The sequence below is a fragment of the Hemisphaericaspora subhashii genome (genome assembly GCF_019202705.1).
Source record: "Hemisphaericaspora subhashii strain CBS 10753 chromosome Unknown scaffold50, whole genome shotgun sequence".
NCBI classification, from domain to species: Eukaryota; Fungi; Ascomycota; class Pichiomycetes; order Serinales; family Debaryomycetaceae; genus Hemisphaericaspora; species Hemisphaericaspora subhashii.
In genome coordinates, this window is record NW_026057324.1 from 22,559 (window position 1) to 50,403 (window position 27,845).

General features: G+C 35.0%; 10 protein-coding genes across 10 annotated transcripts; 4 read left to right on the forward strand and 6 right to left on the reverse strand. All coding sequences in view use genetic code 12, as the record gives it.

Moving 5' to 3' along the window:
• Positions 1–56: 56 nt before the first annotated feature.
• On the forward strand, positions 57–689 carry J8A68_003658 (uncharacterized protein; the record flags this gene model as incomplete). The annotated part of the gene is made up of 2 exons (XM_049407536.1): positions 57–111; positions 181–689. The coding sequence occupies 2 exons, from the start codon at positions 57–59 to the stop codon at positions 687–689; spliced, it is 564 nt and encodes a 187-aa protein (XP_049263037.1).
• Positions 690–742: 53 nt separating this feature from the next.
• Positions 743–1,489, reverse strand: J8A68_003659 (peroxiredoxin; the record flags this gene model as incomplete). Its single annotated transcript, XM_049407537.1, has 1 exon — positions 743–1,489. The coding sequence occupies one exon, from the start codon at positions 1,487–1,489 to the stop codon at positions 743–745; it is 747 nt and encodes a 248-aa protein (XP_049263038.1).
• A 521-nt stretch (positions 1,490–2,010) lies between these two features.
• On the reverse strand, positions 2,011–4,866 carry SEF1 (Sef1p; the record flags this gene model as incomplete). The annotated part of the gene is made up of 1 exon (XM_049407538.1): positions 2,011–4,866. The coding sequence occupies one exon, from the start codon at positions 4,864–4,866 to the stop codon at positions 2,011–2,013; it is 2,856 nt and encodes a 951-aa protein (XP_049263039.1).
• A 1,492-nt stretch (positions 4,867–6,358) lies between these two features.
• RAD51 (recombinase) lies at positions 6,359–7,435 on the reverse strand (the record flags this gene model as incomplete). The annotated part of the gene is made up of 1 exon (XM_049407539.1): positions 6,359–7,435. The coding sequence occupies one exon, from the start codon at positions 7,433–7,435 to the stop codon at positions 6,359–6,361; it is 1,077 nt and encodes a 358-aa protein (XP_049263040.1).
• A 3,683-nt stretch (positions 7,436–11,118) lies between these two features.
• Positions 11,119–14,007, forward strand: J8A68_003662 (protein kinase; the record flags this gene model as incomplete). Its single annotated transcript, XM_049407540.1, has 1 exon — positions 11,119–14,007. The coding sequence occupies one exon, from the start codon at positions 11,119–11,121 to the stop codon at positions 14,005–14,007; it is 2,889 nt and encodes a 962-aa protein (XP_049263041.1).
• Positions 14,008–14,400: 393 nt separating this feature from the next.
• J8A68_003663 (uncharacterized protein) lies at positions 14,401–17,439 on the forward strand (the record flags this gene model as incomplete). Its single annotated transcript, XM_049407541.1, has 1 exon — positions 14,401–17,439. One exon carries the CDS (start codon positions 14,401–14,403, stop codon positions 17,437–17,439), a length of 3,039 nt encoding a protein of 1,012 aa, XP_049263042.1.
• Positions 17,440–17,499: 60 nt separating this feature from the next.
• Positions 17,500–18,345, reverse strand: J8A68_003664 (rRNA-binding ribosome biosynthesis protein; the record flags this gene model as incomplete). Its single annotated transcript, XM_049407542.1, has 1 exon — positions 17,500–18,345. One exon carries the CDS (start codon positions 18,343–18,345, stop codon positions 17,500–17,502), a length of 846 nt encoding a protein of 281 aa, XP_049263043.1.
• A 641-nt stretch (positions 18,346–18,986) lies between these two features.
• Positions 18,987–21,338, reverse strand: OPT1 (oligopeptide transporter; the record flags this gene model as incomplete). Its single annotated transcript, XM_049407544.1, has 1 exon — positions 18,987–21,338. One exon carries the CDS (start codon positions 21,336–21,338, stop codon positions 18,987–18,989), a length of 2,352 nt encoding a protein of 783 aa, XP_049263044.1.
• A 1,824-nt stretch (positions 21,339–23,162) lies between these two features.
• J8A68_003666 (rRNA (cytosine-C5-)-methyltransferase) lies at positions 23,163–24,683 on the reverse strand (the record flags this gene model as incomplete). Its single annotated transcript, XM_049407545.1, has 1 exon — positions 23,163–24,683. The coding sequence occupies one exon, from the start codon at positions 24,681–24,683 to the stop codon at positions 23,163–23,165; it is 1,521 nt and encodes a 506-aa protein (XP_049263045.1).
• Positions 24,684–25,573: 890 nt separating this feature from the next.
• PRK1 (serine/threonine protein kinase) lies at positions 25,574–27,832 on the forward strand (the record flags this gene model as incomplete). The annotated part of the gene is made up of 1 exon (XM_049407546.1): positions 25,574–27,832. One exon carries the CDS (start codon positions 25,574–25,576, stop codon positions 27,830–27,832), a length of 2,259 nt encoding a protein of 752 aa, XP_049263046.1.
• Between the last annotated feature and the right edge of the window lie 13 nt (positions 27,833–27,845).

Genomic DNA, 27,845 nt, shown 5'->3' on the forward strand with positions numbered 1-27,845 from the left:
TCTTCGTTCCTCTCGTTGACACTGTTGCCCAAGTTATAGCCATCCCAGTAGCACAAATGATTAGAAGCATCATAGGAAGAAGAGCATACTCTGAAGCAGTCACTAAAAAGTGTAAGTAGAACCAGCAAATCCCAATTGATTTCAACTATACTAACCAACCAAATCATCAAGTCTCTCCAGCATATCTCAAACTTCAAGTTGGACAAATCCAATCATGTAAACGTCATGAAGGTAGCGACAATTTATATGTCTCCCAGATCCAAATCGATGATAGCAATACTTATCAAATATGTTCAGGATTAGTTCCTTATATCCCAATTGAACAAATGCAAAACAAACGAGTTGTGGTTGTTACAAATATGAAACAGAAGAAATTACGTGGAGAAGCATCAAAGGGGATGATATTAGCAGCTACTTCACAATCAGAAGGTCAGACACAAGTAGAAGTAGTGGAGCCTCCAAAGAGTTCCATAATTGGTGAACGATTATTTTTTGGTTCTGAGGATCATGATTTCCAACCACCAGTGTTGAAGACTGCGGTATGGGAATATATTCAACCAAGATTGAAGACCAACAAAGACAAACAACCGGTGTTTGTGGACGAAGAAGGAAAGGAATTGGTTTTGAGAGGGAAGGACGAATCAGATTCCGCAATTGTTGCTACATTGACAAACGCATCAGTTCATTAAAATACAATTTGGTACATACGTATACATGTAAATAGAGAAAATTTTTATACAAATTAGACCTTAGTGTATCTTAAGTATGGCTTAACAGTTCTGAATTCACCAAACTTAGCCTTAGCATCAGCATCAGAAACACTTGGTGGAATAACAACTTCTTGACCAGGAGTCCAATCAACAGGAGTAGCAACACCATGTTTGTCAGAAGTTTGTAAAGCATCAACAACTCTCAAGATTTCAGTAGTTGATCTACCAGTACTTGCAGGATAAGTTAAAGTCAATCTAATAGTCTTCTTTGGATCAATAATAAATACTGATCTAACAGTAGCAACCATTCCTGATTTTAAATTCTTGAAATCTTCTTCAGTAACCATATCATATTTAAATGCAACTTCTTTATTTAAATCAGCAATAATTGGGAATGCAAATTCCTTACCTTGAGTTTCAACTTCTTCAATATCCTTAACCCAAGCATTATGACTATCAACACCTTCAGTAGATAATCCAATTAACTTAACACCTCTTTTATCAAATTCACCTTTTAATCTTGAAAATGCACCTAATTCAGTAGTACAAATTGGAGTGAAATCAGCTGGGTGACTGAAAAGAATTACCCAATCATTACCAATGAATTCATGGAAATCAATCTTACCTTTGGTAGTGTCAACTTGGAAATTTGGTGCCGTGGATCCAATTCTAATTCTTGGTTGATCAGCTTGGGCGAAAGAAATGAATCTTGCAAATTGTGGTCTGATGACAGGAGTGGCTCTGAGTGGAATTGAGCGGAATAATTGTCTAGTGAACATTGTATGATAAGTCAATTGGTTGAGATGAGTGAAGAAGGGGCAATAGCAACTAATGGAGATTGTGAAAAATTCTAGAAAGGGAGAAGGGGAATTGCTTTGTAACCCTGAAAAATTACTAGATTTCACGTGATTCAGGAAATACATTTCCGTTCATTGAAAAATCATTAATCCGCTCATTTTGCAACCATTTACGATATCCATGTCTAAAAACCCTCTAGGAATCAGCCATCGCCTTCAATATGTTGGATGGTGATTATTTCAACCTCTGGAGTGGTGCTAGCTGCAACAAGAGCCACAATCACACTATTAATACTCTCGAAAACTTACAGAAACAACCACAGAAACAACCACATCAAGGAATCAAATAAACATTAAATAATTTAATAACATTAAACAAAAAATCTCTAAACACATAAATAATTTTATATAAATAATATAAGACATAATAAAAATACAAAATAAAACATAAATAAAAACCCGTCATCATCATCATCATCCTTTTTCTTTCGTTCTTTCGTTCTCTATTGTTCAGGCAACATATTCACATCAAACCATCCCAAAAAATCCTCATCCTGATAATTATCATTATTCATCCACCCATGACTCTGCTGTTGGAAAAACGTATCAATCTGCGATACAAACCCACCAGCTCCATTCGCAGGAGTAGCAGCACCCCCAAATGGATCATGTGCCTGCGCCTGTTGTTGTTGTTGTTGTTGGGTACCGGGACTCATAAACATAGGTTGTTGGAATTCGTCAATAGTGGGTAAATATCCTTGATTCATGCGTGGCGTCATTGCTTGATTCATTGGGACTTGGTGGTGTTGTTGTGATGGTAATGGGAGTTGTTGTTGTTGTTGTTGGGGTTGCATTGCTGGGAGTGGATGTTGTTGTTGAGGATGTTGTTGGGGTAATTGTTGTGGAGCTGGGCTGTGTTCGGCAAATTCTGGTTGAACAAATGCTGCATCTCTCATTGAACCAGTTGCTTCTAGCATTGTTAATGGAATACCATTAATTTCTAATGGCTTATTCAATTCTGCTGCTGTCAGCCTGGCTTGATTCATGGCTTGATCGGTGGGGACTAATGTGGTTATGGTTGTACCGTTTGGTGATGTCTTTGTTATTGTTTTAAAATCGTCTTTGGTGATTTGATTATAGAATGGTAATGGTAATAATTTCCTTTCTGTTGGTTCTGGTTTCAGTTTTGATGGATTATTTTTATCTAATAATGTTCTTCTTCTAGCTTCATGAACACACCAAACTAAATCATAAAATAATGAAGCAGTTAAATGAGATCTCATCCTTGTTATAATACTAGCATCATCATTTTCAGTATCATTCAAAAATATATCTGGATAAGTATATAACACAATATTCAAATTTTCTAATACTTTAGCAGTTCTTGATATATCATTTTCTAAATCTTTCCAAGAACTTAAAGTATTTCTTAATAATCTATGTACAGTAACAATCAGTTGTCTGGCAGAATCAACATATTTATCAATCAAATATCTCAGTAAATGTAATTTGAACAATAAAAATACACTATAAGTCATAGCTTGTCTAACATATATTGGTAATTCAATCAATGCAAAATCATTACTAACCAATTGTGAAACAATAGTAATAATTCTGGTGGCTGCTAAATATGCAGAACTTACATATTTAACTTGATCTTCAATAGGAGTACCTGGTAAAAATGCAAAACAACAAATCATAAGCTTGATATATAAATAATATACTTCAATAGCTGACCCCTCGGCAAATTGTAATTTAAACCTCAATCTTTCCAATTCACGATCTAATAAACTCAAAGATCCAGCTCTATTCAGGGGTTCCAACAAACCATCGGGTCTAGTCACACTAATACCCATAACATTCACCAATTTACATTGGAATATCGAAAGGGAAATCAAACATCTAAAATCTTTAGGTAATGATTTATCAACTCTTGCATTTTCCAATAAATAATCAGTACTATTAATCGAAGGAGGTAATCCTAATAATGAAGACCAAAATTGTTCACAAAAGAATACGGCTAACCAAGATCTAGTTCTCCATCTTTCTGCATCTGGACCTAAACTCACTTGATTCCTACTAAATTCTTGAATGAATTCTCCACCACGATGAAGTCCTAATTGTAAGGATAAGTTCTTGGCTAATCCGACGAATCGATATGAACAATCATCCAAGACTTTGACATTGGGTAATGGCCAAATCGAAAGGATTATTAGTGCTTGAATGACATGAGTTGATCTCGGGGTTCTGATCCAACAGGTTTCAATTGCTAATTGTTTAATTAATGATGCAAGGGACATATAAAGAGTTGGTTCTGGTTCTCCTAAACTTGCAGTTAATATCACGGCCCAAAAGAGTAATTGAGATTTATGATATAATTCAGTAGCTGATCTAGATACAATAATTGGTAATAATGGTAAATATTTTCTCATAAATTTATCATGTAATTCATTTGCTTTTGAAAGTGGTAATGTAACATCGCCTAAAATGAATTCCAGAATTGGTTTATATTCAATTTCTGGTAATTTTTGTTGATGATCCATTGGAGTATTCATGGTTGTTGAAGGTGAATTATCGGAATTTTCAGTTGGTGCTAAATGAGTTGGAACATTAATACTGGTGATTGAAGGTACAGGAGCCACATAGAAATTATTTACAGGAGACACACCACCATCATTAGTCATTGGACTACCAGCATATGAATGAATTGAATTTGTTCTAGAAGTAGGATCTTGTTGTTGATGGTGTAAGAAATTCAAATTATGTTGATTTAAAGCTTGAGTTAATAATGATTCATTTTTAGTTAACATTTCAATTTTTGCTTTTAATTCATCAACATCCAGTTTTAATGATTGAATTTGTGAACCTTTTTTAGGTCTAAATTGAGGATCAATTTCACATTTCAAACCCATTTTATCACAACGTTGACAAGGCATTGGATATTTCTCGGAGGCATTACATCTTATTTTATGTTGACGACAGAATGTACATGATGTCACTGGTCTGTGACCAGTTTGTTTCGACAGTTTGGATGATGATGATGATGTTTTAGTAGGAGTAGTGTTGCCCATAGATATATCCATCATACCTGAAGATTCAGATTCAGATTTTAAAATGGGAGGTGCTGTTGATTGATTATTGATTAATGTGGGGATAGCAATAGCTGGTGATTGATTTCTTGAATTGGGGGTTGATGAATTTGATTTCTTTCGAGATTTCACATCAATGGAAGAATCAGTTGCTCTTCTCTTTGTTGGCTTTGGTGGTATTAATGGAGGTGGAGGGCTAGACAGTGATGATATGGGTGATGGCTTTGGTAGTATTGATTTAACCTTTGTTTTCTCTGCTGAATATTTCATTGTTGTTTATTGTTTTGGCTAATTAAAATAATAAATACAAATCTAAATTGGTGTTGAAGTACTTTTAGGGGTGTTAATGGATTGATAAATAAAAGCCCCCTGTTAAGTTGTATCTGATTGTATTCGATGGGGGTGTTTGATTGTTACTAAGTAAAAGGGGATCTTTTAGAAAATGTAACACAGGGAGGATGGGTTGTTAACTTAAGGGGAAAGGAGGGAGATTATTAATTTTCTGGGTTTAGGACACACAAATTTTTTTTTTTTACAACACAATTAGTCACGTGAGTCTTGTAGTTTTGGGTTGTATGGGAAAATGAAGGATTTAACCTGGTAATAACTTTTTCTAAAGTAAATGTAATTGATCTATGGAATAAGAAGATTAACTTAATTGAAGGAAGAAAGAGGAAGAAGAGAAGAGAAAGAAAACAAAAGAAAGAAAGAAAGAAAGAAAAAAATTTCATCAGAGAATCACATTGATGAAATTTTTAGTTTTAAAAAGTTTATTAATGAAAAGTTATTCATTATAGATAATTTGTTAGTCGTGTACTTTTGAACTTATTAGTTTATATTTACTGATGAAAAAGATAAAAATTTTTCTTTCCCTTTGGAGATTTTGTGTAATAAATTAGAACCATTGAACGAAAAGGAAGAAAAATTTTCTTCCTTCGTCTACTTCCTTACATTCTCTAATACAACAGAAGTAACATATTCATAAGTTAACTTCATTTAATAGTCAATACTTTCTTGAAGAAAACTCAGTGACAATCAATGTATTAATAATCATTGAAGTGTGTTGCTCGGTGTTAAGCAAAGACTTTCCGTAATAATCCGGGTGACCGTTAATTGTTTTTTTTTTAACCTCAGTACACATTTCTCTCTTCAGAAATTGATCGTTTAGATAAAAATATGAAAAAATTTTTTAGTCTTCCCAACAAGGCATTTCTTTTTAATTTATTATTTTTGTACAATGTAAATTACTTAAAACTTATACAATTAGAAACATTACACAAGAAGAAATTTTCAATTACACAATTTCAAGCCACTCTTTAATGTCTATACTCATTATGTTTAAGTATATGCATGGTTACCAACTCATACATGTGTTATTGTTTAGAGTCATCCTTATAAGCAACGCCGTTGCATCAGTCTTAAAAGGATGGTTCGATTGAGCTTGTGATACTCTTAAAGTTACCAAATCATCCTAACCCGTAGGGCGATGGATCCCGAGGTAATTTTTCATTAAAACAATGAAAGCTTGTCGTTTTTTTTCTTGGTATTATCCGTTTTATTTCTTAAAAACGGTTATTCATAATTTTTTTAATTTTTCAGAGTCATTGTTTTAATTAGTCATGTCTTATTCTCTTGTGCTGCGGGCTTCTGATGAACGATTCAAGGCGAAATATATGTGAATTCTTTTTCAACTACAGACTACAGAAAAAACGGATATATACTACGAAACTATACAAATAAAACAAACTTGCAAAAGACCCAACTACTTATCATCATCTTCAACTCTTGGATCTCCAATCCCATCTTCATAAATAGCAAACACACATTCACTTTCCGGCAAACAAGGACTATCATAAATCTTACATATTCTAGTTTCAGCTCTCCCCTTCTTAAATGACAATCTAGTAGTTGAAGAATGAGCAATAATATTCCCACCAATAGGTTTCTTAGGATCAGGATTATACATTCCCGCCATTCCATCCACTTGAGCAACAACTTGATTGGTAATAACAACAGCAATCCCAAATTCATCAGCCAATCTTTGTAAAGTTCTCATAAACTTGGCAACATGAGTTTGTCTTGCACTTAATTCCCCCCTTCCAGCATAATCAGTCCTATATAACGACATAATACTATCCACTATTAATAACGAAAACCGTGATTCCGACATCATTTTAGCAGCAAGATTTAATAATTGTAATTGATGTTCGGCATTATATGCCCTCGCATATGCAACATTATCCAAACAATCATTCGGATTCAATCCATATCGTTCAGCAATCGATACTAATCGATTAGGTCTAAATGTCCCTTCTGTATCAATATATAAACATTTCCCTTCTCCCCCTCCCATATCAATCGGTAATTGACAAGTAACTGACAAAGTATGACATAATTGAGATTTCCCAGTCCTAAACTCGCCAAATACTTCCGTTATCCCCCCAGTCTCAATCCCTCCTCCTAATAAAGTATCTAATTGTTTTGAACCAGTAGTTAAACAAATCAATTCCGATCGACGCGAATGAAATTCACTAGCAGTAGTAAACCCCATCGGAACTAATTTTGCCGCCTCTTGGGAGATTTTTTCAGCTTTGGCTTCACTGATCCCTTTGACGTTGGTAAGGAGTCTCTTGGGGGTATATGCTATACTTTCGACTGTGTGGAATCCTTCTGCTTGGAGTTTTTTGATGTCGGAGCTGGTGATTCCATTGCCTTCGAGTCGGTCGATTAGAAGGGGGCCACTGAGTTCGTCATCGTCATCTTCGTCGATGGGGATTTGGTCGGGGTGTTCTTCGGATGGAGTTGGTTGTCGTTGGGAATCGTATTCTGCTTGTGTCATTGTGTTGATGGGTGATTATGATTGATGTGGGTGTTGTAAAGAAAATTTATAAAAATAATACATAATTTACAGAAAAGACGCGTGAGGGTAGCTTGGGATCAACTTTTTTTTTCGTTCTGTTGAATCAAAAAAGTACGTGTGCTGAACAATTTGTCAATAAAAAAAATAGGTTGAAGCTCGGTGATAACCACGACAGATCATTAAAGCCTACGACAAAAGCCGAGGGAAGATTCTATCAGACAATGAAGCCCTTTCTAGAAGTATGGAAGTGTGAATTAGTCATCATATACACCATCTATGAGATTGGAATACTTACATACTTTTACGATAGATACTCAGCCTTGATATTTTAGGGTTTTATAAATTTTCGTAAAACTTTCTTCGGAATACATGTTGAACGTTTCATCAACTAGATATGCTGACAAATCCGATAAATTGTCTCGATCAAGGAAAGTAAATGTCATAATCGAGGTCCTCTGGGCCAGCCACCACGAGATTTGCTGTACATTATTAGAAATGGCCACGTCGTGTTAAAAAGGAATAAGCCCCGGGGAATATGGGGCTAGAATGGATACTTTTTCTATAAGGCGACTTAATGTATGAATCATTTGAAACAAAAAACAAGTAATATGTACATATACGAAGAAAAATTCTGCATTTAGGACCTGACAACAAACGTTTTTTTTTTTAAGATTTAATTAGACGGTTTAAATGCCACGTCTGTCGAAAATTGGCTGCAAAAAAAAAATATTTTTCTCCTTTTTTTCGTATGTTGTTCTTCATTCTTTTTCTTTTCTGAAGTGAGTGATTGACATACGAGAAATAGCAAGCCAGGAGAGTCACTTTGTTTCTTCGTTTCTTATAACAAAGGATGCGTGAGAAGGGGGATTGGGTACGAAGACCAGCGTAATAGAGAAGATTGCTCTGATGGAAGGCTTAATTGATGAAAGAATTCCAAAGTAGCACATATATGTGCATAGTGGTCATTTATGGTTCGTCTAAGAGAATATTAGTCGTAATTAGAAAGACGATGACACTTTTTAAAATAATATACTTTATTCTACATATTTCCGTATTATGAGTTTAGATGAATTTGATAGTAAATGACACATATTCATACACATCCCCAGATTTGAATATTTTTTGTATTTGATAGAAAATTAACCATCAATACACGACTATCTAATTTTTACCCCAGATTTTTTTTTTGGCTTGCATTCCAGATTTCCCGATGGATCTTGTCGTTTTTTTTTTTCGGTGGTCATTCAGAGATCTGGAGAAACAACTGTCTTGACAACGACTTTCGTTTTGTCAAACAATGGAAAATGACGGTCTTTAACTGAAGAATTCCAATCCCTGTCAATCTTTCGCATGATCCCATCTATCCATCCATCCCTTGAAGTGAGTAAGTTTTAACAAGACTGAAGAGATGAGCAAAGAAAAAAAAAGTCATTGCTTTTCTTTTTGAGGGGTGTTGTGAAGTAAAGATTGACATGACTGGAAGATTTTTTTATTTAAAATTATGGTGCATTTAGTTTCTTTTAATATTAATAAGGGTGAGGTTTGAATAATTTGAAATTTTAGTTTATTTTTATCTCCTACCAATGAAAGGGGGATGATTTATAAAGAAGTGACTAGATGTATAGGAGAGAGAATGAGTTAATTGTTTTTTTGAGGCATATGTCAATCGAATGAACAGAGATCATGTAAGGGGCGTTGTGTATTGTTTCAGATCTCAAAAATAATCAGAGTAAATAAATTGAATGACTAAATCTTGTCTCTTTCATTCCTCTACAACGGGAATTTTTTTACAGAGTCCAGTAGTAGTTTGATCAGTACTACCGGCTGGAAATGTTACCTTGTAACAAATCGAAATGAAACGTATCTACATCATTTCTACCGCCGCCCTAGAATAAGTAACGGCTGCAAACAAGCAAAGAGTTAAGAAGAAGAAAAGATATGTTGCATTTACGCCCCATAAATACTAAAATAAAATTATCAATAAATTTCGTTCCTTTTTGATATTTGAATTTTCCACTTATCTAAAAGGGCGGGGGACAACTGTAAAAAAAAATAAGATTAAAAAAAAAAAGAACGCCACGTCGTAAAGTTGAATTATAATTGTAATGGACAACGCATAATGTAGATATGTTACTATTATGTGATGGTTATGTAACGTTGGTAAATGTTAGCCAAGTAAGTTGGTAACAAGTGTCAATCAAATTGACTCTGTAGTGTACAGAATGGAAGAGTATGTACAAATTTACTAGAGAAAGAGACGATCTAATTTGGGAAATCGAGTAAAAACAAAAGTCGTCCATTTACCAAAATGTAAACAATATTATTTTTTAATTAAACGATTTTTAGATTTTTAAAATTAATGAATCATTTCTTTACAACCAAAAAATAATTTTTGCTGTTCTTTCTTCTTAATAAAAATTTGTTGTTGCAAAGTTTAACTTTCTTCTGTTTCTTTCTTCTCTTGTTTTTTTTTTTCTTCTCTTGCTTTCTTCTTCTTTCTTCTTTACAACTTCCTTAAAAGATTATTAGCCTCATTAACAGAAAGATAGTTAGAGATACGATAGAAGTGAAACACGTTTGTATGTCAACACTACCAACCACTACTAACAGTTACAACTACAAACCCAATCAATTCAATCGAATAATCATTTTAAACTTTCTATTTTTAATACGAAAAGTTAAACATATCCTGTTGTTGTTGTAAAAAAACAATACACGACGAAACTCACAATTTCAATTGAAATTCCAATTAGCCATTACAAAAGTATTAAACTTTAAGCTACACTTTCAACTGTTGCAAAACAATAAAACCTTCCTACCTTTCTTTAACGTTCTACTTGAATTTTTACCAAGAAAGAAAAACAATTGAAAACGGCTCATCTATTTTTAACTACAACGCCTTAAGCATTGCAACATATTAGAAAGATACATACACTACCCATCATCATCAGCATCATCAGCATCATCATTATAATTAAACGTACAAATTTTTCTTTGTCATTTAATTTGCAACATACTTAATTGACAACCCATTAAAGACAGAAGCAGAAGAAAAAAAAAGACGTCATTATTTTTTTTTTTGGTTGTTTGTTCCTGATTTGTATATAAAGAAAACAAAAACGATTTTTGTTTCATTATTAAATTTTTAACTTAAGACGCTAGATCTACATACTAAGCTAATATACCATCAGTCCAAATATCACCCCACCATCCAAAAGAATATAAAAACATAATACATTATCCACCCCCACCAAAATTTTAATTTAAACAAATAAAAGGAGAACTGGCTTTTTATTTCTTCCTTTATTATACGTTTCAAATTATAAATCTTATTATTCAATTCACCAATTCAAAATTCAGAATATCAGAATCCATTCTCATTTAGCGAATAAAATAATAATTATTTTATTTTTTAAATTCCTGTGAAAAAAAGGTAAAACATTTTTGCGTTAAAAAATAATTTTAATTAATTAATTTTTTTTTTTTGCTTCCAACAACAAAAATCTCGAGAAAGAAAAATTCACAACACACACAAGATTTTATTGAAAACTAAAATATCAATTTGATACAGAGAAACATTAAAATTAATTTTCCTTTCATTAATTAGCTACATATACCCTTTCCTTTCCTTTTTTCAAGCATTTTCATCATATTAGCTAACCATGTCATCAACAAACGTAATGGTTCAGGTTTCTGAACTATTACCTGACCAACCATTGGATAAATCAACAACAACAACAACCGACCCAACAACAACAACATCAACATCTCAACCAAGAAACATAGCCCCTAATAATTCTACTCCAAGAACCGCAGCAGAGATATACGCAGACATTAAACAACAACACATAGAAGACCAACAACGACAACAACGACAACAGAATAGACACCTGCAACCAACTCCACAACCACCAACAGTAGTCCCACAATCTTCTCAACAACAGCAACAACAACAGTCTTCTCATATCAGTCAAACTCCTGGTAAACGAATGCATCGAGAAATCAGATTTGGTAATTATATACTTGGTTCTACTTTAGGAGAAGGTGAATTTGGTAAAGTTAAATTAGGTTGGAGAAAAGATGGTAAACATCCAAGTCAAGTTGCAATTAAATTAATTAAACGATCTTCAATAATTAAAGATTCAGAATCTGAAATTAAAATCCATCGAGAAATTAATTCATTAAAATTATTAAATCATCCAAATATTGTTAATTTAGTTGAAGTTATGAAAAGTGGGAAATATATTGGAATTGTATTAGAATATGCATCTGGTGGAGAATTATTTGATTATATTTTACATCATAAATATTTAAAAGAAAATGTTGCTAAAAAGTTATTTTCACAATTAGTTAGTGGAGTTGATTATATGCATTCAAAGGGGTTAATTCATCGTGATTTAAAATTGGAAAATTTATTATTAGATAAACATCAAAATGTAATCATTAGTGATTTTGGTTTTGTTAATTCTTATAATCGAGAAAAATCTGATTTAATGAAAACAAGTTGTGGATCTCCATGTTATGCTGCACCAGAATTAGTATTAACTCAAAGTCCATATGAAGGGAGAAAAGTAGATATTTGGTCACTTGGGGTTATATTATATGCCATGTTAGCTGGATATTTACCATTTGATGATGATCCAGAAAATGAAGATGGTTCAGATATTATTAGATTATATCATTATATTTGTAAAACTCCATTAACATTTCCAGAATATGTTTCACCTTTAGCTCGTGATTTATTAAGAAAAATAATTATTGCTGATCCTAAAAAAAGAATTACTTTAGATGAAATTAGAACTCATGCTTGGTTAAGTCCTCATGCCAAATTATTATCAATTAGACAACCAGAATGGGATAAATTACATGAAGAAAGTGTAAAAGCAAAACAACCAATTACTCCAATGCATAATACCAATAAGAGATTTTCTATGATTCCAGAAAGAACCAATTCATCTTCATTAATGAATAATCATAATCCTCATCTTGCCCATCCTGCTCCATCTCATGCACGTTCATATTCTGCCAATAGCATTAATCTTTTATATTCATCTCCATCAACTTCATCATACTTAGCCACTGCAGTAGCACAAACACCTACTAATCGAACCATTATTGATTCTACTTCATCATCTACAATTGCATCATCTACATCAGCCATATTCCAAACTCCATCACCAAAACATCAAATTTATGATAAATCAACAAGTGCAATTACATCTTCATATTCTTCAGCTAGTATTGCATTAAAAGCTGCCATGGTTCATGATAATGCCAATGATAGTTATCATTATTTACCTACTCAATTACCAAGATCAACTACATATACCGGTACACCAATCTCTACAATCGTTGAAAGTCCAACTAAGCAAGAGGCAAAGAATAACAATAATTTGAGAAATCCACCTTCATTGCCACCACCACAAGCACAACAACAAGCACAAGCAAGAGAATCACCAAGATTACCTCATTCAATCAAAAAACCTCGACCCACTTCATATCATCCATCATCAATGTCTTCAACTTTAAGTTCCAATTCTCATAATTCTGCATTTGATTATATAAAAATCCCAAGTCCAATTGCAAGTAATAGTCCAATGACTCAATATATTCTGACATCACCACCAAAATCGGAAAACCATATTATTAAGGGATATGAAACTCCAGTAGCTTCATCAAGAAGAAATTCTCTGGTTACACATATTAACGTCACGGCAGTCTTGAGTAATAAAGATAGTAGTATTAGTAATCATGGAGGAGATAAAGTGACCAAACAATCTTCAGTATTGACTTATTTAGAGGATAAGATCGATACTTTGGATTTAGTAGGTACGACAACGACGACGACCAAACATGAAGATTCTGAGAATACTTCTACTACTCCATTAATCAATCATCAACCTGAATTTGACACTATTCATCATGGAAGTGGCGATGAACATGGTAGTAATAGTCATAGTCGTAAGGGAAGTGGACAAGATATAATCAATAGTCCAGAAACTATGGTGAATGCATCAAGTCCACCAGTTGAGACTTCCAAACCGATTGAAATTGAAATTGGATCACATATTTCATCATCGGATACTGCTGTTGACGGAGAAGGAAAATATGGGGTTGTTATTATGGAAGAGGAAATTATCCCGGTGGAAGAATATATCGGAGTTCCACAAGTTGTTCCAGTCCCACCACCTATGATTGTGAAATCACAAAAACAACATCCACTGAAGAAGGAATCAACTGGTTTGAATAGAAGACATACCGTGAGTGCAAGAAGAACTAGTGAGGATAATAAGGAGAATAAAGATGTTTCTGTGTCACATAAGAAACGGAATAGGTTTAGTATTTTGTCATTCTATAGTAGTCCAGAACCATATGTTAGAAAAGTCCTCGAACCAACTAATGACAATATCAAGGATGGGGGAAATGGTGGTGTACATCAAAAGAGGATTAGTAGTAATTCGTCGAGTAATTCAAAAGCTGGGAATACGAAAGAGGCTAGTGCTGCTAGGAAGGTGATGGACTTTTTTAAGAGGAGAAGTATTAGAGTTTAGGTTGAAGTTTATTATTATTATACATACATACATTTGATCATTTTATTGTTGTATTTTTCGTCATTTTATATTTTTATGTTATACATTTGTTATTATTATTATCATTTAATTAATTAAGATTGTTTTTTTGTTGTTTATTTAGAATTATGAATATCGGGGTGTATCTATATTATTTTGTTTTAATGAAATGATTTTTAGTTTATTATTGAACTTTCGTAGTTATGTAGTTGAATATTCATTTGTTTACATATTTGCCTATGACTCAACTTTGTTGATTATCAATTTTTTTGGTGGTCACTCTTTATATCTCATCTTCTTTTTGCGCTTAGATTTTTTTTTTCAGATTAAACTTTCCTTCTTTTTCTTGAATAGTTTTCTTATGAAAGAGTAATTATGGAAGTCAATAAAGAAGAACATGATCCTGGTCTGATATCACAAACAAGCAGACCAAGTGAAGATCACCAACCACGAGTTCAAGATCAATTCAATGAGGATTCGAATGCAGATATGTCCACCACCATGAGACACCATCCCCAAGNTGAAGATCACCAACCACGAGTTCAAGATCAATTCAATGAGGATTCGAATGCAGATATGTCCACCACCATGAGACACCATCCCCAAGAATTCGATAACAATTCCTCATCTGAATTCGAACCAGAAACAGACTCATCTGAATTCGACGACGACAATGACGACGACAGCTATCCCGACGAATCCCTCGGCTCTACAATCATCCGAGAAATCCAAGACGGAACCTACATCTGTCTCGTCTGCACCGGAGAAATCGACCCCCATTCAACCATCTGGTCCTGTCAACACTGCTTCCGGGTCTATGATCTCGAATGCATAAAAGACTGGGCCATCAGAGGAAGTTCTACCCGGAATAAAGAATGGAGATGTCCAAGTTGTAACGTTTCCACGCGAACCCTACCCCGGAAATTCACCTGTTGGTGTGGAAAAGTGACCAATCCCACGTCCGGCTCATCATTGGAAGGAATTCCGTTTAGTTGTGGGGATAGTTGTGGATATAAATATCCTGATTGTGTGCATGCTTGTATGAATGCCTGTCATCCGGGGAAACATCCTGTATGTGGGGCGATGGGACCTTTGATGAAGTGTGATTGTGGAAGGGAGGCTAGACAATTGCCATGTTTGATTACGCCATATGAGGATGGATGGAGGTGTGAGAATGAATGTGAGGTGACGAGGTTGTGTGATTTTGGCCATGGGTGTCCAAAAGGATGTCATGGGGGTTTTTGTGGGATGTGTGAGAAAATGGTTGAGATGAGGTGTTATTGTGGTGGTGAGGTTTTGGAATTGAAGTGTTACGAGAAGGTTTTGAAACGATGTCAGGATGTGGATGGAAAGGAATGGATTGGAGGTGGAGAGTGTCATAAGACTCATAGATTGTATTATGATTGTAATGAACATTATGAAATCTTACAATGTCAACCACCATCACCAACTATACCCAAATGTAAATTCTCCCCCGAGGTCATATCAACATGTTATTGCGGTAAGACAAAAGTCGACTCCTCCAATCGTACCAAATGTACAGATCCAGTTCCTGAATGTTCCCAAATCTGTGGTAAATTGCTTCCCTGTGGATGTCATTGTCAATATAAATGCCACAAGGGTGATTGCGAATGCACAACCATCCAAGAAATAAAATGTCAATGTGGTCATGAAACCTATCTCGCCCCATGTAAATTCATCCAATCGGGACAAAAACCAAAATGTGAACATAAATGTACCGTTCTCCTCAATTGCCGAAAACATTATCATCGAGAACCATGTTGTGAATATGAACAAGCTGGATTGACAAGGGAACGAGAAAAGAAAAAAGCCATTCGAAATAATCTTAGATCGAATTTTGAGGATGATATTATGTCAATGGAAGCTGTGCATATATGTACCCGACCATGTAATCGTTTGAAAGCATGTGGAAAACATGAATGTCAGGCATTGTGTCATAATGGACCTTGTGAGGTTTGTTTAGAGTCGACGAATGATGATTTAGTATGTCATTGTGGGAAGACGATTATCCAAGCTCCGGTGAGATGTGGAACGAAGTTGGTTTGTCATGAACAATGTAATAGAATCCCCGTGTGTGGACATCGGGCTGAGATTCATGAATGTCATGATGAGACGGTTGAGTGTCCGAAGTGTACGGCTTTGGTGACGAAAGAATGTGATTGTGGGACAAATCCGAAAATCCCGGGGATATTGTGTTCACAAGAAAGAGTGTCTTGTGGTAGAATGTGCCGCGTGCTTAAAAGTTGTGGACATCCATGTATGAGAACTTGTTCGGCAAAATGTACAAAGGAAAATCAACATGCTGAAACTAATAGTTGTCAATCATATTGTAGAAAAGTGAGAAATAATTGTCCTCATTTATGTAAACAAAAATGTCATTTTGATAAACCTGGCAAAAACCCAGTATGTGATGTTGTAAGATGCACGGAAGAGGTTACGCTTACTTGCGAATGTGGTAAATTGACCAAAAAAGTTAAATGTGGAGCTACTACCCAAGAACCAACAGCAATTGGAACGATTTTGGAATGCAATGAAATCTGTGCTGCCGCTAAACGAGACGCCGCTCTTCGTGCCGCATTTGACGTCAACACTACTGATAAGACACAAGACACGACAATTCCATACAGTGAAAGCGTCATGAATACGTATAAAAAACAAGCAACCTGGTGTTCAAGAATCGAATCCACCATTCGTGGATTCATTCAGGATTATAACCTCCAAGTAGAAAATGACATCTCGTCACCAAAAAGAAGTTACCATTTCCCTCCAATGTCTGCCCCACAACGTCAATTCGTCCATGAATTAGCGGAGACTTTTAAATTGTATTGTGAATCCCAAGATCAAGTGCCGAGAAGATCAGTGTTTATACTCATAACGAAATTAACCATCATTCCGGAGATGACACTTGCCGAAGCGGCTGAAGTCCAGGAAGAATTAGAGGCCCAGGCGGCCAAGGTGACGGAATTGAAACAGCAAGATATTGACGACGCGTTGTATAATGCTTTAGTTATTGAGGATGTGTTTTTTGGGGTTGTGAAGGATGATATTGAGAATGCGTTGATGCCAGTTGTGGAGAAGACAAAAATTGGGAATCCTGTTTTCCAATGGATTAAGGAATCGACGTTTGTGTTTTATTCGAAGGATAGCTATAAACTGATTGATATTGATGAAGAGAATAAGTTATATCTTTTACAAAAACAATTTAGAAAAGTTTTGAGAGAACAATCATTGGCTTTTGATTGTAAATTGTGTTTGATAGATGAAAGTACTTCATATATTTTGAAGAAGGATGCTCCTTCAAGATCTGAACCTAAGGAAGCTCCAAAAGTTGCTCCTAAGATCTTTAATGGATATGAATTGTTACAAAATGATGAATTATCTACTGAAGCTTAGTTTGCCCTTTTTATGTATTTATTTTATAATATAAGTTTATTAAATATTCTACACCGTACCCTATTGTGTGTCATCTGCCTCAGTCCTCTGCTCAGCGGAATGTTCTTGAACGTCTTGGGAGGCTTCCTTCTCTCGCACTTCATTCTTATCTGTGGATGGAGTATCTTGAGCTTCTTCATCATTAGCTGACGCTTTCTTGTGTTTTCTTCTTCTATTGGACTTTTTGGTTTCTTCCTTTACTGGCTCGGTTGGACCAGTCTTTTTCTTCTTGACACTTAAAGGGTTGGGGCCTTTTGGACCCTTTCTCTTTTTCTTTGGTGGTTCACCACCGTCAGTTTGTTTGTCTTCTTTAGGTTTTTCTTCCTCCTTATTAATAACTCCTGCTCTCTTGGCATCATTTAAACCTCCGGTTAATTTCTTTTCTTCATATTTCCTCGAATACTCTGCAGTTGCATCCGACATTGGTTCCATTACCATTACTGATCGATTCATAAAAATCAAAGGAATCCCAGGAATTTTTCTTAATTTTTTACGTAATGGTAAATTTTGTGTAGCGACAACATATCTATGTTTATTCTCCCCCTTAATATTAACAATTGATTCTATACAATCATGAGGATCAATTGCTTCTCGATGATTACATCTTCTTCTTTCAAATGTTTTGGCTGTATCTATTGCTCGTTGATTCTTGGTGTCATATAATGCTTGTATACAACATTGTGTTATCATTGGTTTTGATTCTGCTTGGATTGTTCTGTTGAATCCTTTGATGATATCATAGGATGCTTGATCACAATTAATGACCATTTCATTGTCTACTATTAATTGAAAGGGTTCTCTGAATTTGAATGCATGGAGATATACATTCATTTGCTTCTTATATGCTTTAGCTCTCTTTTGTCTCATTGCGTAAGTTTTGTAGTGTTATCCTCCTTGTATTTACTAAGTGGAAGTGGGAATCATATTTGATCAGATTTAGAAAATTATTAGAAGCGAGATGATGAGAGATGAGTTTGAAATAAAGTAGTGTGAATACCAATATTATCTTACACTTAACAAAATTTGGCAGCCATCTTAGTTATATTGCAACCTTTCATTGTAAACGCAAAAGAGCATGAATTCCATCGAAGGAATAGAATAAGCTAATTGTTTGTATCCTCTGGATTACATAACTGAAGATTTTGTGAGAGATACGAGACTTTATGAACTAAATAACATCGTATCAATAGAATATATTCTGACAGATTTATCAATGGAAATGGAAGCAATGAACTTCCAGTTGTCATTCTAGCAAATAGTGATTTCAACAATCAATGCTGTTTTTACCGTTGCTTCAACTTCCTCCCTGTCTTAAACCTATAAATCGTCGCATCGTTATTAAAAAGTATAATTCCTACGTCGATGGAATTAATCTGACATCAGAAAGCATTAACATCCTTTCAATCATAAAGTCAAAAATAGTATTTTATTCAAAGAACGTGATACATATTTACATAAAAACATTACATAGTACAAACTGTAAAAGCAGAACTAAAAAGGAATCATCATTACCAAGAAGTTGGACCAAATGCTTGACCTTCAGGTAACAAGTCTCTAATATTGGTAACAACATTATAATCAACGGTATTAATAACATTATTTCCCCACCAACTTGGAGCATTGGTATTTGTCATTCCAATACACAAGAAAATGATCAATGAACACCAAGCCAACCCAATATCCATACCAGCAGATAAGGAATAGTTGTATTTAGTCCACCAATGGAACCATTTTCTCTTAATCCACCAACCAAAAGCTAATCCAACAGCGCAATAAGAAGTATAGTTATATGGAGTAGCTGGAGGGATGTAACCAGTACCAGAGAAGAAAACTGGCCAATTCAAATATTTGACAAAACTATTTGGCCATTTCTTGAGGATTAACCAACTGATAACAGGTAAGATAGCACCGATGAAGAAGAACCATAATAAACCATCATATAATTGACCAGGAGAGAATTGACGTTTTGGACCAATAACCCCCCAAATAATAGAAGCATTGAAGAAAACTTTACCATTTGGACAAGTGTAATGATTAGCTTGAGTTGGAGTACATAATCCATCAATTGCACCATAAGCCCATTTCAATACTGCGACTTGAACAAGAGAACCCCAAACGGTGGCGATAAATTGGGCAGCGAATAAGAGTCTTGGAGCAATTTTCATGTAGTGACCCAATTTCATATCTTGAACGAATGTAACAGCTTGATAATTGGTGATGTAGGTGAATGTCTTGACTAAGAACATAGCATTGTATTTACCTTGTAACATATACCCAGCAATGAATTCGGAAATAACATTCAAACCAACCATGATGTTAGTTAAGGCATAAATAAGGGCAATTGCAGGTAAGAATGAAATAGCAATCAAAAGGGAGATGACAAGGGCCCAGATTGGCATATCAGTTGGCCAAGCTCTACAGACAGCAATAGCCATACCGAAAGTGACAAAGAAAACAACAACATACCACCAGTCTGGACATTCTTTATAAGCTTTCATTAATCTAGCGTGAACATCTGGTTTTTCTTCTCTTTTGATGTATTTGATGATATCTTTACCGTGGAATAAAATGGTGTGCATAACGGTAGCGGTAATGGAAGCGAATGATAATCCATAAGAAACTGCAAATGTGGTGGATAAGAAAAGTGGGGAGTATTTGCTATATGCTTCGGGATCAAATTCTAAAGTTTTTGGGTTGATAATCCTACTGACGTTGTACTGTTGTTGGAATCTATCAAAAGAACCAGAAGATGAGATTGGCAAGTATTGAGCAAACCAAGTGTTTGAATAATGAATAGCTGGAACAGCAATCCAGAAAATGACAACAATGGATGCAAAAATAGTAGCAATTGTACCTGCTGGTGGAATTAACGGGGAACCAATATAACCGGCGATTTGATTCCAATCTAAGGCAATACTATTTGGGAACATACCTAACCCAGAAGAAGAACCAAAGACTTGATTAATAATGACATTATCTGGTTTAATCCAAGTGACCCATGAGAAATAAGATAAAGCTTGGAAAAGGAAACCAGGGAACCAATAGTAGAGAAAACTACCAAGACCAATAATCCCAAAGAATGCCAATCTAGAAATCTTCCAACCATTAGCAGGATGATTTTCATTCACATGAAGATTAGTTAAAAACACAGCGGAAACAAGATTTGAAGGCCAAATAGCAGCAGCTGGTTCAACGACAATTCTTCTCATAATACCACCAAAGGCAAACCCAATACATTGAGTTGACCAAATCAATAATAATGCGAAACCCCAACCGAAATCAATATTGTAGAATCGGTTTTGGGCTAATAAGATATCGGTAGCATATGCAGCACCACCACCAAAGGAAACATTAGCCATAATAGTAATCAAAGCATGTTCTTTAACATTGAAAGGACCAGGATTTAATGGAACACCAAAGATTTTAATATTTGGCATAACCCAATACCAAAGTTTACCCATAGGATAAGCTAAAATGGAAGTAACAAATGTAGTTAATGCAAAAGAAGGAGAATGGAAACTAAATAAAATATTCATCCCATTACCTAAAGTAGTCAAAATCATACCAAGAACCCACATTCTAATGGTGTTTTGAGGAAGAGTGACATCATCAGTACTTGGAACAGCGGCACGGACTTCTGGATATGGGGAGTCATCTTCGACTTTGAATTGAGTATATTCGTCATCCATGACTTCTTTCATGAGATTAGATGTGACTGGGTCGAATTCGGCGGATTTGGCAGACATTGCTACCATTAATTTTTGATCGGCTTCATAATCTTGGTTGTCAGAAGCGTCTCCCACTTCGACAATGGGTTCCTTCTCTTTTTCGGAAGCAAGCATGGCTCTGATTTTTTCCATCTTGGTTTATGTTATTATTATTGTATTAAAGCACCAGCAAACCGTAGGAAATTGTCTAGTGTAGAAGTTGGAAAAAGGGAAGTATGGGTGTAGATATTAAGTTGAAGATGGAAATGGAATACTTGAATATAAGAAACAAACTTACATTTCGAAGAAGTGAGGTTATGGAGGATATTGGATTATATTTATATTGTGAAATTTCCCGGGAGGAAAGTTTCAAAACCAAAGGGGGAAGGTTCAATATGAAAAAGTGTGTATAAATTTAAATTGCAAGATTAAGCTGTTGGGGTAAAAATAACAAAGATAAGCGTAAAATTTACGGCTCATTATTATAATGAGTCTTTCAATGTAATACTTTATTGATTAGCCGCCCTTCTTAAAAGTTTATTTTAGGGTTGTAAACAAAATTTAGCAGCCATTGTTATTTTTTCAACTTCCGAGGGTAAAACTTTCAATCAATAAAGGATGACGCATTAGGCTTAAACTACGTGTGGAACTCCCCACATTCTGGAGTATATCTCCGTGTGACGCCATTCCATTTCATGACTAACACCTGAACATAAGGCACTAAACTTTTTTGTTTCGGTCTACAACACATGATAGGAAGGGGGTAGGGGGTTACTTACCCGCACGATATCTAAATGTGACAACTATTAATTGTCAATTGACGTGATTTAATTAGATTTTTGTCATCGCCGTCGTCGTCCCCTTGGGATTATCTTATCATAATTATTTGAACTTATTTTTTTAGAGCCCTCTTTCAACAAGGATGACATAATTAATTTTTCATAGCCGTGCCAAAGTACCCTTTTTTTCTTGGTTTGTTAAAGTTTGCATCCGCCACAGAAAAGTTGTGGATGATGAATCATTAAAATTATCATCTTTGTTCATTTGTCCCAAGCCATAATATACTTTATACCAAATGGTTGTTGTGTATTGAGATATGGTGTGGTGTGGTGTGGTTTTAACGAGATTACGTCAAAAGATGATTCAATTAATTGATAATCAATGGGATACGAAAACCGAATACGAAATCCGACCTCATTGTTATACGTTACATTCCGGAACTTCCAATCAAAATATTTTTAGAAATACGCGGCAGAAAATAAAACAATAAACACAACAAGAAGATCCATTTATTGAAACGGCATCAAAAAAATAATAAATTTATGACAGAGAAAGGAAATTTAATTTTATCTCATTTCTCCTGATCAGGGGTGAAAGGGGAATTGAAACAACAAACCGGGGGGAGGGGGGACTTCTGCCTTGGGAAACCGGGATATGAAATGAAATTGGTGATAACAAACGATCCGTCTCTTACCAAGTTATTGTTTGCTTGTTTGAGCCATAAGAGGCTTCAAAGAAATAGGTTAAAGATAATCATATCTCTCCGTTACTATCCGTTACCTCTCCTTAAATTTATAGATAGGAATAAGGTTGACTGTTCTGGTGAGATAGGATGATATCATTTGATATTGCAAGTTGCGTTTTTAATTATTAATATATCCTTCAACGGCCCGGTTAATGTAATTGTAATGCCGTGGAAAAAGTAGAGCGCAAAATTTCATGGAAATCTTTTAAACGATACCGGAAGTTGGTGTCCATATCAGTTTTTGTGAATATTTTATAGTATAATGAAAATAAGGGTTTAGAAATAATTGTCGGGTTTATCACCCAAGTATATTATGAACGACTACTTATTATTTCACCTCGGTTTAGAATCTGTGTCATTATTAGCCGATCTATTGAAACTTTCTAATTTAGGAAAATAATAGAAAATTATATAAATTAGTACAAAGTGCGCATTAGCTCATAGTCAATTTACTAATCCTCAAATCCACTCCATTCATCCTGCGCTTCTTGTTCTTCCTTATCCATTTTATCAACGGCATTATTTCCATCTTCCACTTTGTCTTCTTTGGAGCCGTTCTTCTTCTGATCATTTTGTCTCGCTGACTCTTTCTTCTTATTATTTTTTGCACCCTTTTGTTTTATAAAACAAGCTGCAAAAAATCCAATGCCCCCATCTTCTTTAGGATTCGCCCTCACACACCCACCTGCCAATCTTTTCCTTTCTTCCTCATCCCCTGAAATAGATGAAAACTCTTGTTCCCAACCCCTTCTCTCCCATTCTGGAATAACTATCTCCCTAGGAGCAAGACACCATCCTTGTTTCTTAATTTCGGCATCATTCAATAAATCAATCACAACCTTTTCATTCTCTTCGGCATGGATTGAACAGGTTGAATATACTACTTTTCTCGCTTTTGGAAATTGCATGGCATGTTTAACGATCTTGAATTGGAATGCTGCCAATTTGTTCAATCTGGCAGTATCCACCTCTTGTTGTTGTTGTTCTGAATCCTCCAAGGCACGACCAAAGATCCCCGATCCACTACAGGATGGATCTACTATAAGTCCCGTGACATTGGTGAAATCTTGTGGAGATGTGGTTAGGAAATCAGCATGGGTGATTTGGATTAATGATTTATAGGTCTTTCCTGTAGCACGATCACACATTGTTTTCAAGATTTCTACTCTTTTGGCGTCTCTTTCGAATGCATAGACTACGGACTCAGGGGTTGGTAAGTATGATGCAGCATGGGTTGTTTTGTTTCCAGGGGCGGCACATGCGTCTATGACTTCGTGGTGGATGTCGGAGGGGTCTTGATTTAGGATATGACTTGGGAAACAAGATGCACGATCTTGGATAATGATGTGGCCGTTTTTATACGCTTCTGTTGAGGTTATTTTCTCACGGGGGTAGATTCCGAATAGGTTGGGGATGTAGTCATCGGTGTATAACATGCCTGTGGTTGTTAATTCTTGAAATGTGCTTACTGGTTGGAGATTTTGGAAAAATGGATATTTTTTAAAGAATGATGCTGGGTCGATTTTGATGGTATTGATTCTAAACCATCTGACTGGAGTTTCATCTTCATCTGCTTCTTTGGTGGGTAATTCTGAAACTGATTTAGCCTTATATTTTAATTTTAATTTTGTGAATTCTGCCTGAAGTCTTGTTTTATTAGATAAGAATGCATCCTTAATTGGATGTTTCCCACTTTGAATTCTTCCTTTTGATGAGAATAATAAATCATGGATTAATAATTGTAATAATTCATCGGATATTTTCAATTTCTTCATTTGAAGGGATTGTTTTATCTTGGATTTTTGAATAATTATATTTATATAAGGTTTATATTTAAGCGTTGAATAAACAACGGCATAAATATGTTTAGGTGAATTAGTTAATTTGGTATCATTGAAGATACGAGATTGAAGAGATCCATTATTATTATTACTAGGCTTTAAGAATTTCTCTGCTTCAAAATATAATTTCATTTTTGATGTTTGAAGAATGTATTAGAGATGATGAAGATGATGATGTTTGATAAAATTTATTTTGTATGGAAAATTAATTTTTTCCGATGAGTTTTTGAATGTTTTGCAATCAAATTTAAATTTATTCAAACCATATTTTTATTCAATATTATTATATGCCATATTGCTTGATTGGATTATGACTGATGTTGCTGGTTACTTCTTATTAAGCTGTCATCATACTAGGGAAGACTCTCTATATATTTTCTTTCAATAAACTATTTAAGAGTTTCCTTTCATAAACTTATAGTTTATTTCTACAAAGAAAAAGCTAAATTATAGCAAATGAATAGTTACCGACATTGTTACTTAGAATGTATGAACCAGATATAGATGGTTATTCATTATTGTCAATTTAAAATATAAGCTTGACCCCTCCAAAAAATGCACGGTATTAATAGTCATGTATTCCTCTAGTTGTTCATCAAAGTGCAACCGTTGAGTTATCTCATACAATACTATAAAGCGCTACCAAGCCCTCATCGAATCTAACAATAGAACGCCACCAATGTACTTGATTCTCAGTAGAGAGACTATATGTTCATTTTAATCATAACTTGAAATCATCCAGGCACAACCCTTTTCCCAACCCATTTCAGTTACAAGATATTTATGTGATATTATCTTACTAAGAAGAATAATCATTAAGTTGTTATAGTGTATAATCTTATATACAGGAGTGTCGGAACCATCTCATTTCTGTCACTTTTTAATTAGGTTCAACATTTACGACACTAGAAAAAGAGAGAGAAACACACTTTTAATTGATTGTCGATTTTATCATTACAATTTCACCTCCATTGATTAAGGGATCTATCTTATACAAGACAACAAGAACAAGCAGAAACACAATGCCATCAGCACCACCACCCAATGCTTATAGAGAAGGTACTAAGCTAACAGTTGGATCACATCAAGTATCAATCATCAAATATATTTCAGAAGGTGGCTTTGCTCATGTCTATACTTGTCATATAGATCCCCCATTTCAAGGATCTAATGTTGCTTGTTTGAAAAGGGTGGTAGTACCAAGTAAATGGCAATTAAGTCTTTTGAGACAAGAAGTAGATGCTATGCGTAGATTAAGAGGTAATAAACATATTGTATCATATATTGATTCTCATGCTTCAAGATTAAATACTACTACAACAACTGGTTCACAACAACAACAACAACAACAATATGAAGTATTCCTACTTATGGAATATTGTGAAAGAAATGGACTTATTGATTTCATGAATACTAGATTGGTACATAAATTAACTGAATCTGAAATTATTGATATTATGTATCAAGTTACAATTGGAGTTGCTATGTGTCATCATTTACGTCCACCTTTAATTCATCGAGATATCAAGATAGAAAATGTATTAATAGATGGAAAGGGGACATTTAAATTATGTGATTTTGGATCTTCTGTTAATTATTTACAACCTCCAAAATCTCCTCAAGAATTACAATTAATGAAAGATGATTTATTACAACATACTACTCCTCAATATCGTGCTCCAGAAATGATTGATCTTACTAAAGGGTTCCCCATTGATGATAAACTGGATATTTGGGCTTTAGGGATATTTTTATATAAATTATGTTATTATACTACTCCGTTTGAACTGCCTAATCAAACCTCATTGCAAGAATTAGATGTCCAGATCTTAAATTGTTCAGAAACCTTAAGATTTAAAGATCAACCAGGACTGATGTTTTCTGCAAGATTGAAAAATATAATCAAAGTTTGTCTTCGTGGAGATCCAAGAAGAAGACCAAATGCGGTTCAATTATTAGGCGAAATTGTGGCTATGAAAGGTGAAACTACATTACCTAATGTTATTCCATTCAGTGTTCGTGAACAACTCAAAAAGGGAGAAGAACCAAAACCAAAACAAAAACCAGTCCTTTCACTCCAAGACGCGACTGTCCCCACTACTCCAAAAAGAATCACCAAGGAACAACCACCCATTCCTCCAGCTGTCGCTACCGCCACCAAACCAGCAGATCCATTTGCAGCACTTACTGAACGTACTCAGATGCTTAGATCTCCAGCTAGCACTAATACCAAAATACCGCCTACTTCAACCACTCCATCTCGAGCCGCGGCATTAGCATACCAACACCACGAACTGCAACATCCTCAGGCACCAACCGCCACCACGCCAAGATCCAAACCAGCACGTCCATTAAGCGCCTTCTACGACTCCAATATCGACCACCGTATCTATTCCCAAAGCAACAAATCAACCCCATCGATCCAAGACCATGTCAAGCATGAATTAGGCAAAGGTGGACAAATCTATGATTTTAGCAATGAGACAGATACGACGACAACATTGGCATTCTTGAAGAGTAGAGAAGATGACAATAATAATACCGGGGGAGGATATGGGTTCCCACCCAAGAGACATGATACAGGAGGTAGTATCACCGCAACTATAAAGAATAATATCAGGAAGATAAGTACCGGAGGAGGAGCGCCGATCAATCTGAATAATACTGGTGGATCGATTAAACATATAAAACGATCAAGTATTCTGTCAATTAAGCAAATTCTTACTGGTGGTGGTAATGGTAATAAGAATGGAAATAAGGCAGCGGCGGAAGAAAAGCCCGTGGTGACTGTGCCTAAGAAATTATCCATCCAGAAAAGAATGCAGATGTTGTTTAATAATAATCAGAATGATAATACTCCGAGGCTTGCTTCCGGATACGGAAGGTTTACGGATATGAATGATGTGGATGATATTGAGGCTATTAATGTGCATACTACCCCTGGAGCACTGATGAAGATGGCGAGATCGGCGTCGAGTAAGAAGAAGGTGCTTGTGCCGCCTAAAGTACCGATTGGATTGTCTTCCAAGAGAGAAGAGAAGCTGAAGGAGAATGAGAAGAAGAAGGAGAATGAAAAGAAGAAGGAGAATGAGAAGGAAAAGAAGAAGGATAAGGGTAAGGAGAAGAAGGCACCTCCAAAGCCTAAGAAACCGATATATTTGAAATCCCCGGAGAATAAACAACTGATGGAAAGACGATTAAGTAATTCCAGTGATATTTCATTACCTGATGTTGATGATTTAGAAAAAGATTTCGCAAAACGGTTTCCTAGTTATGTATGAACCCCAGTACTTC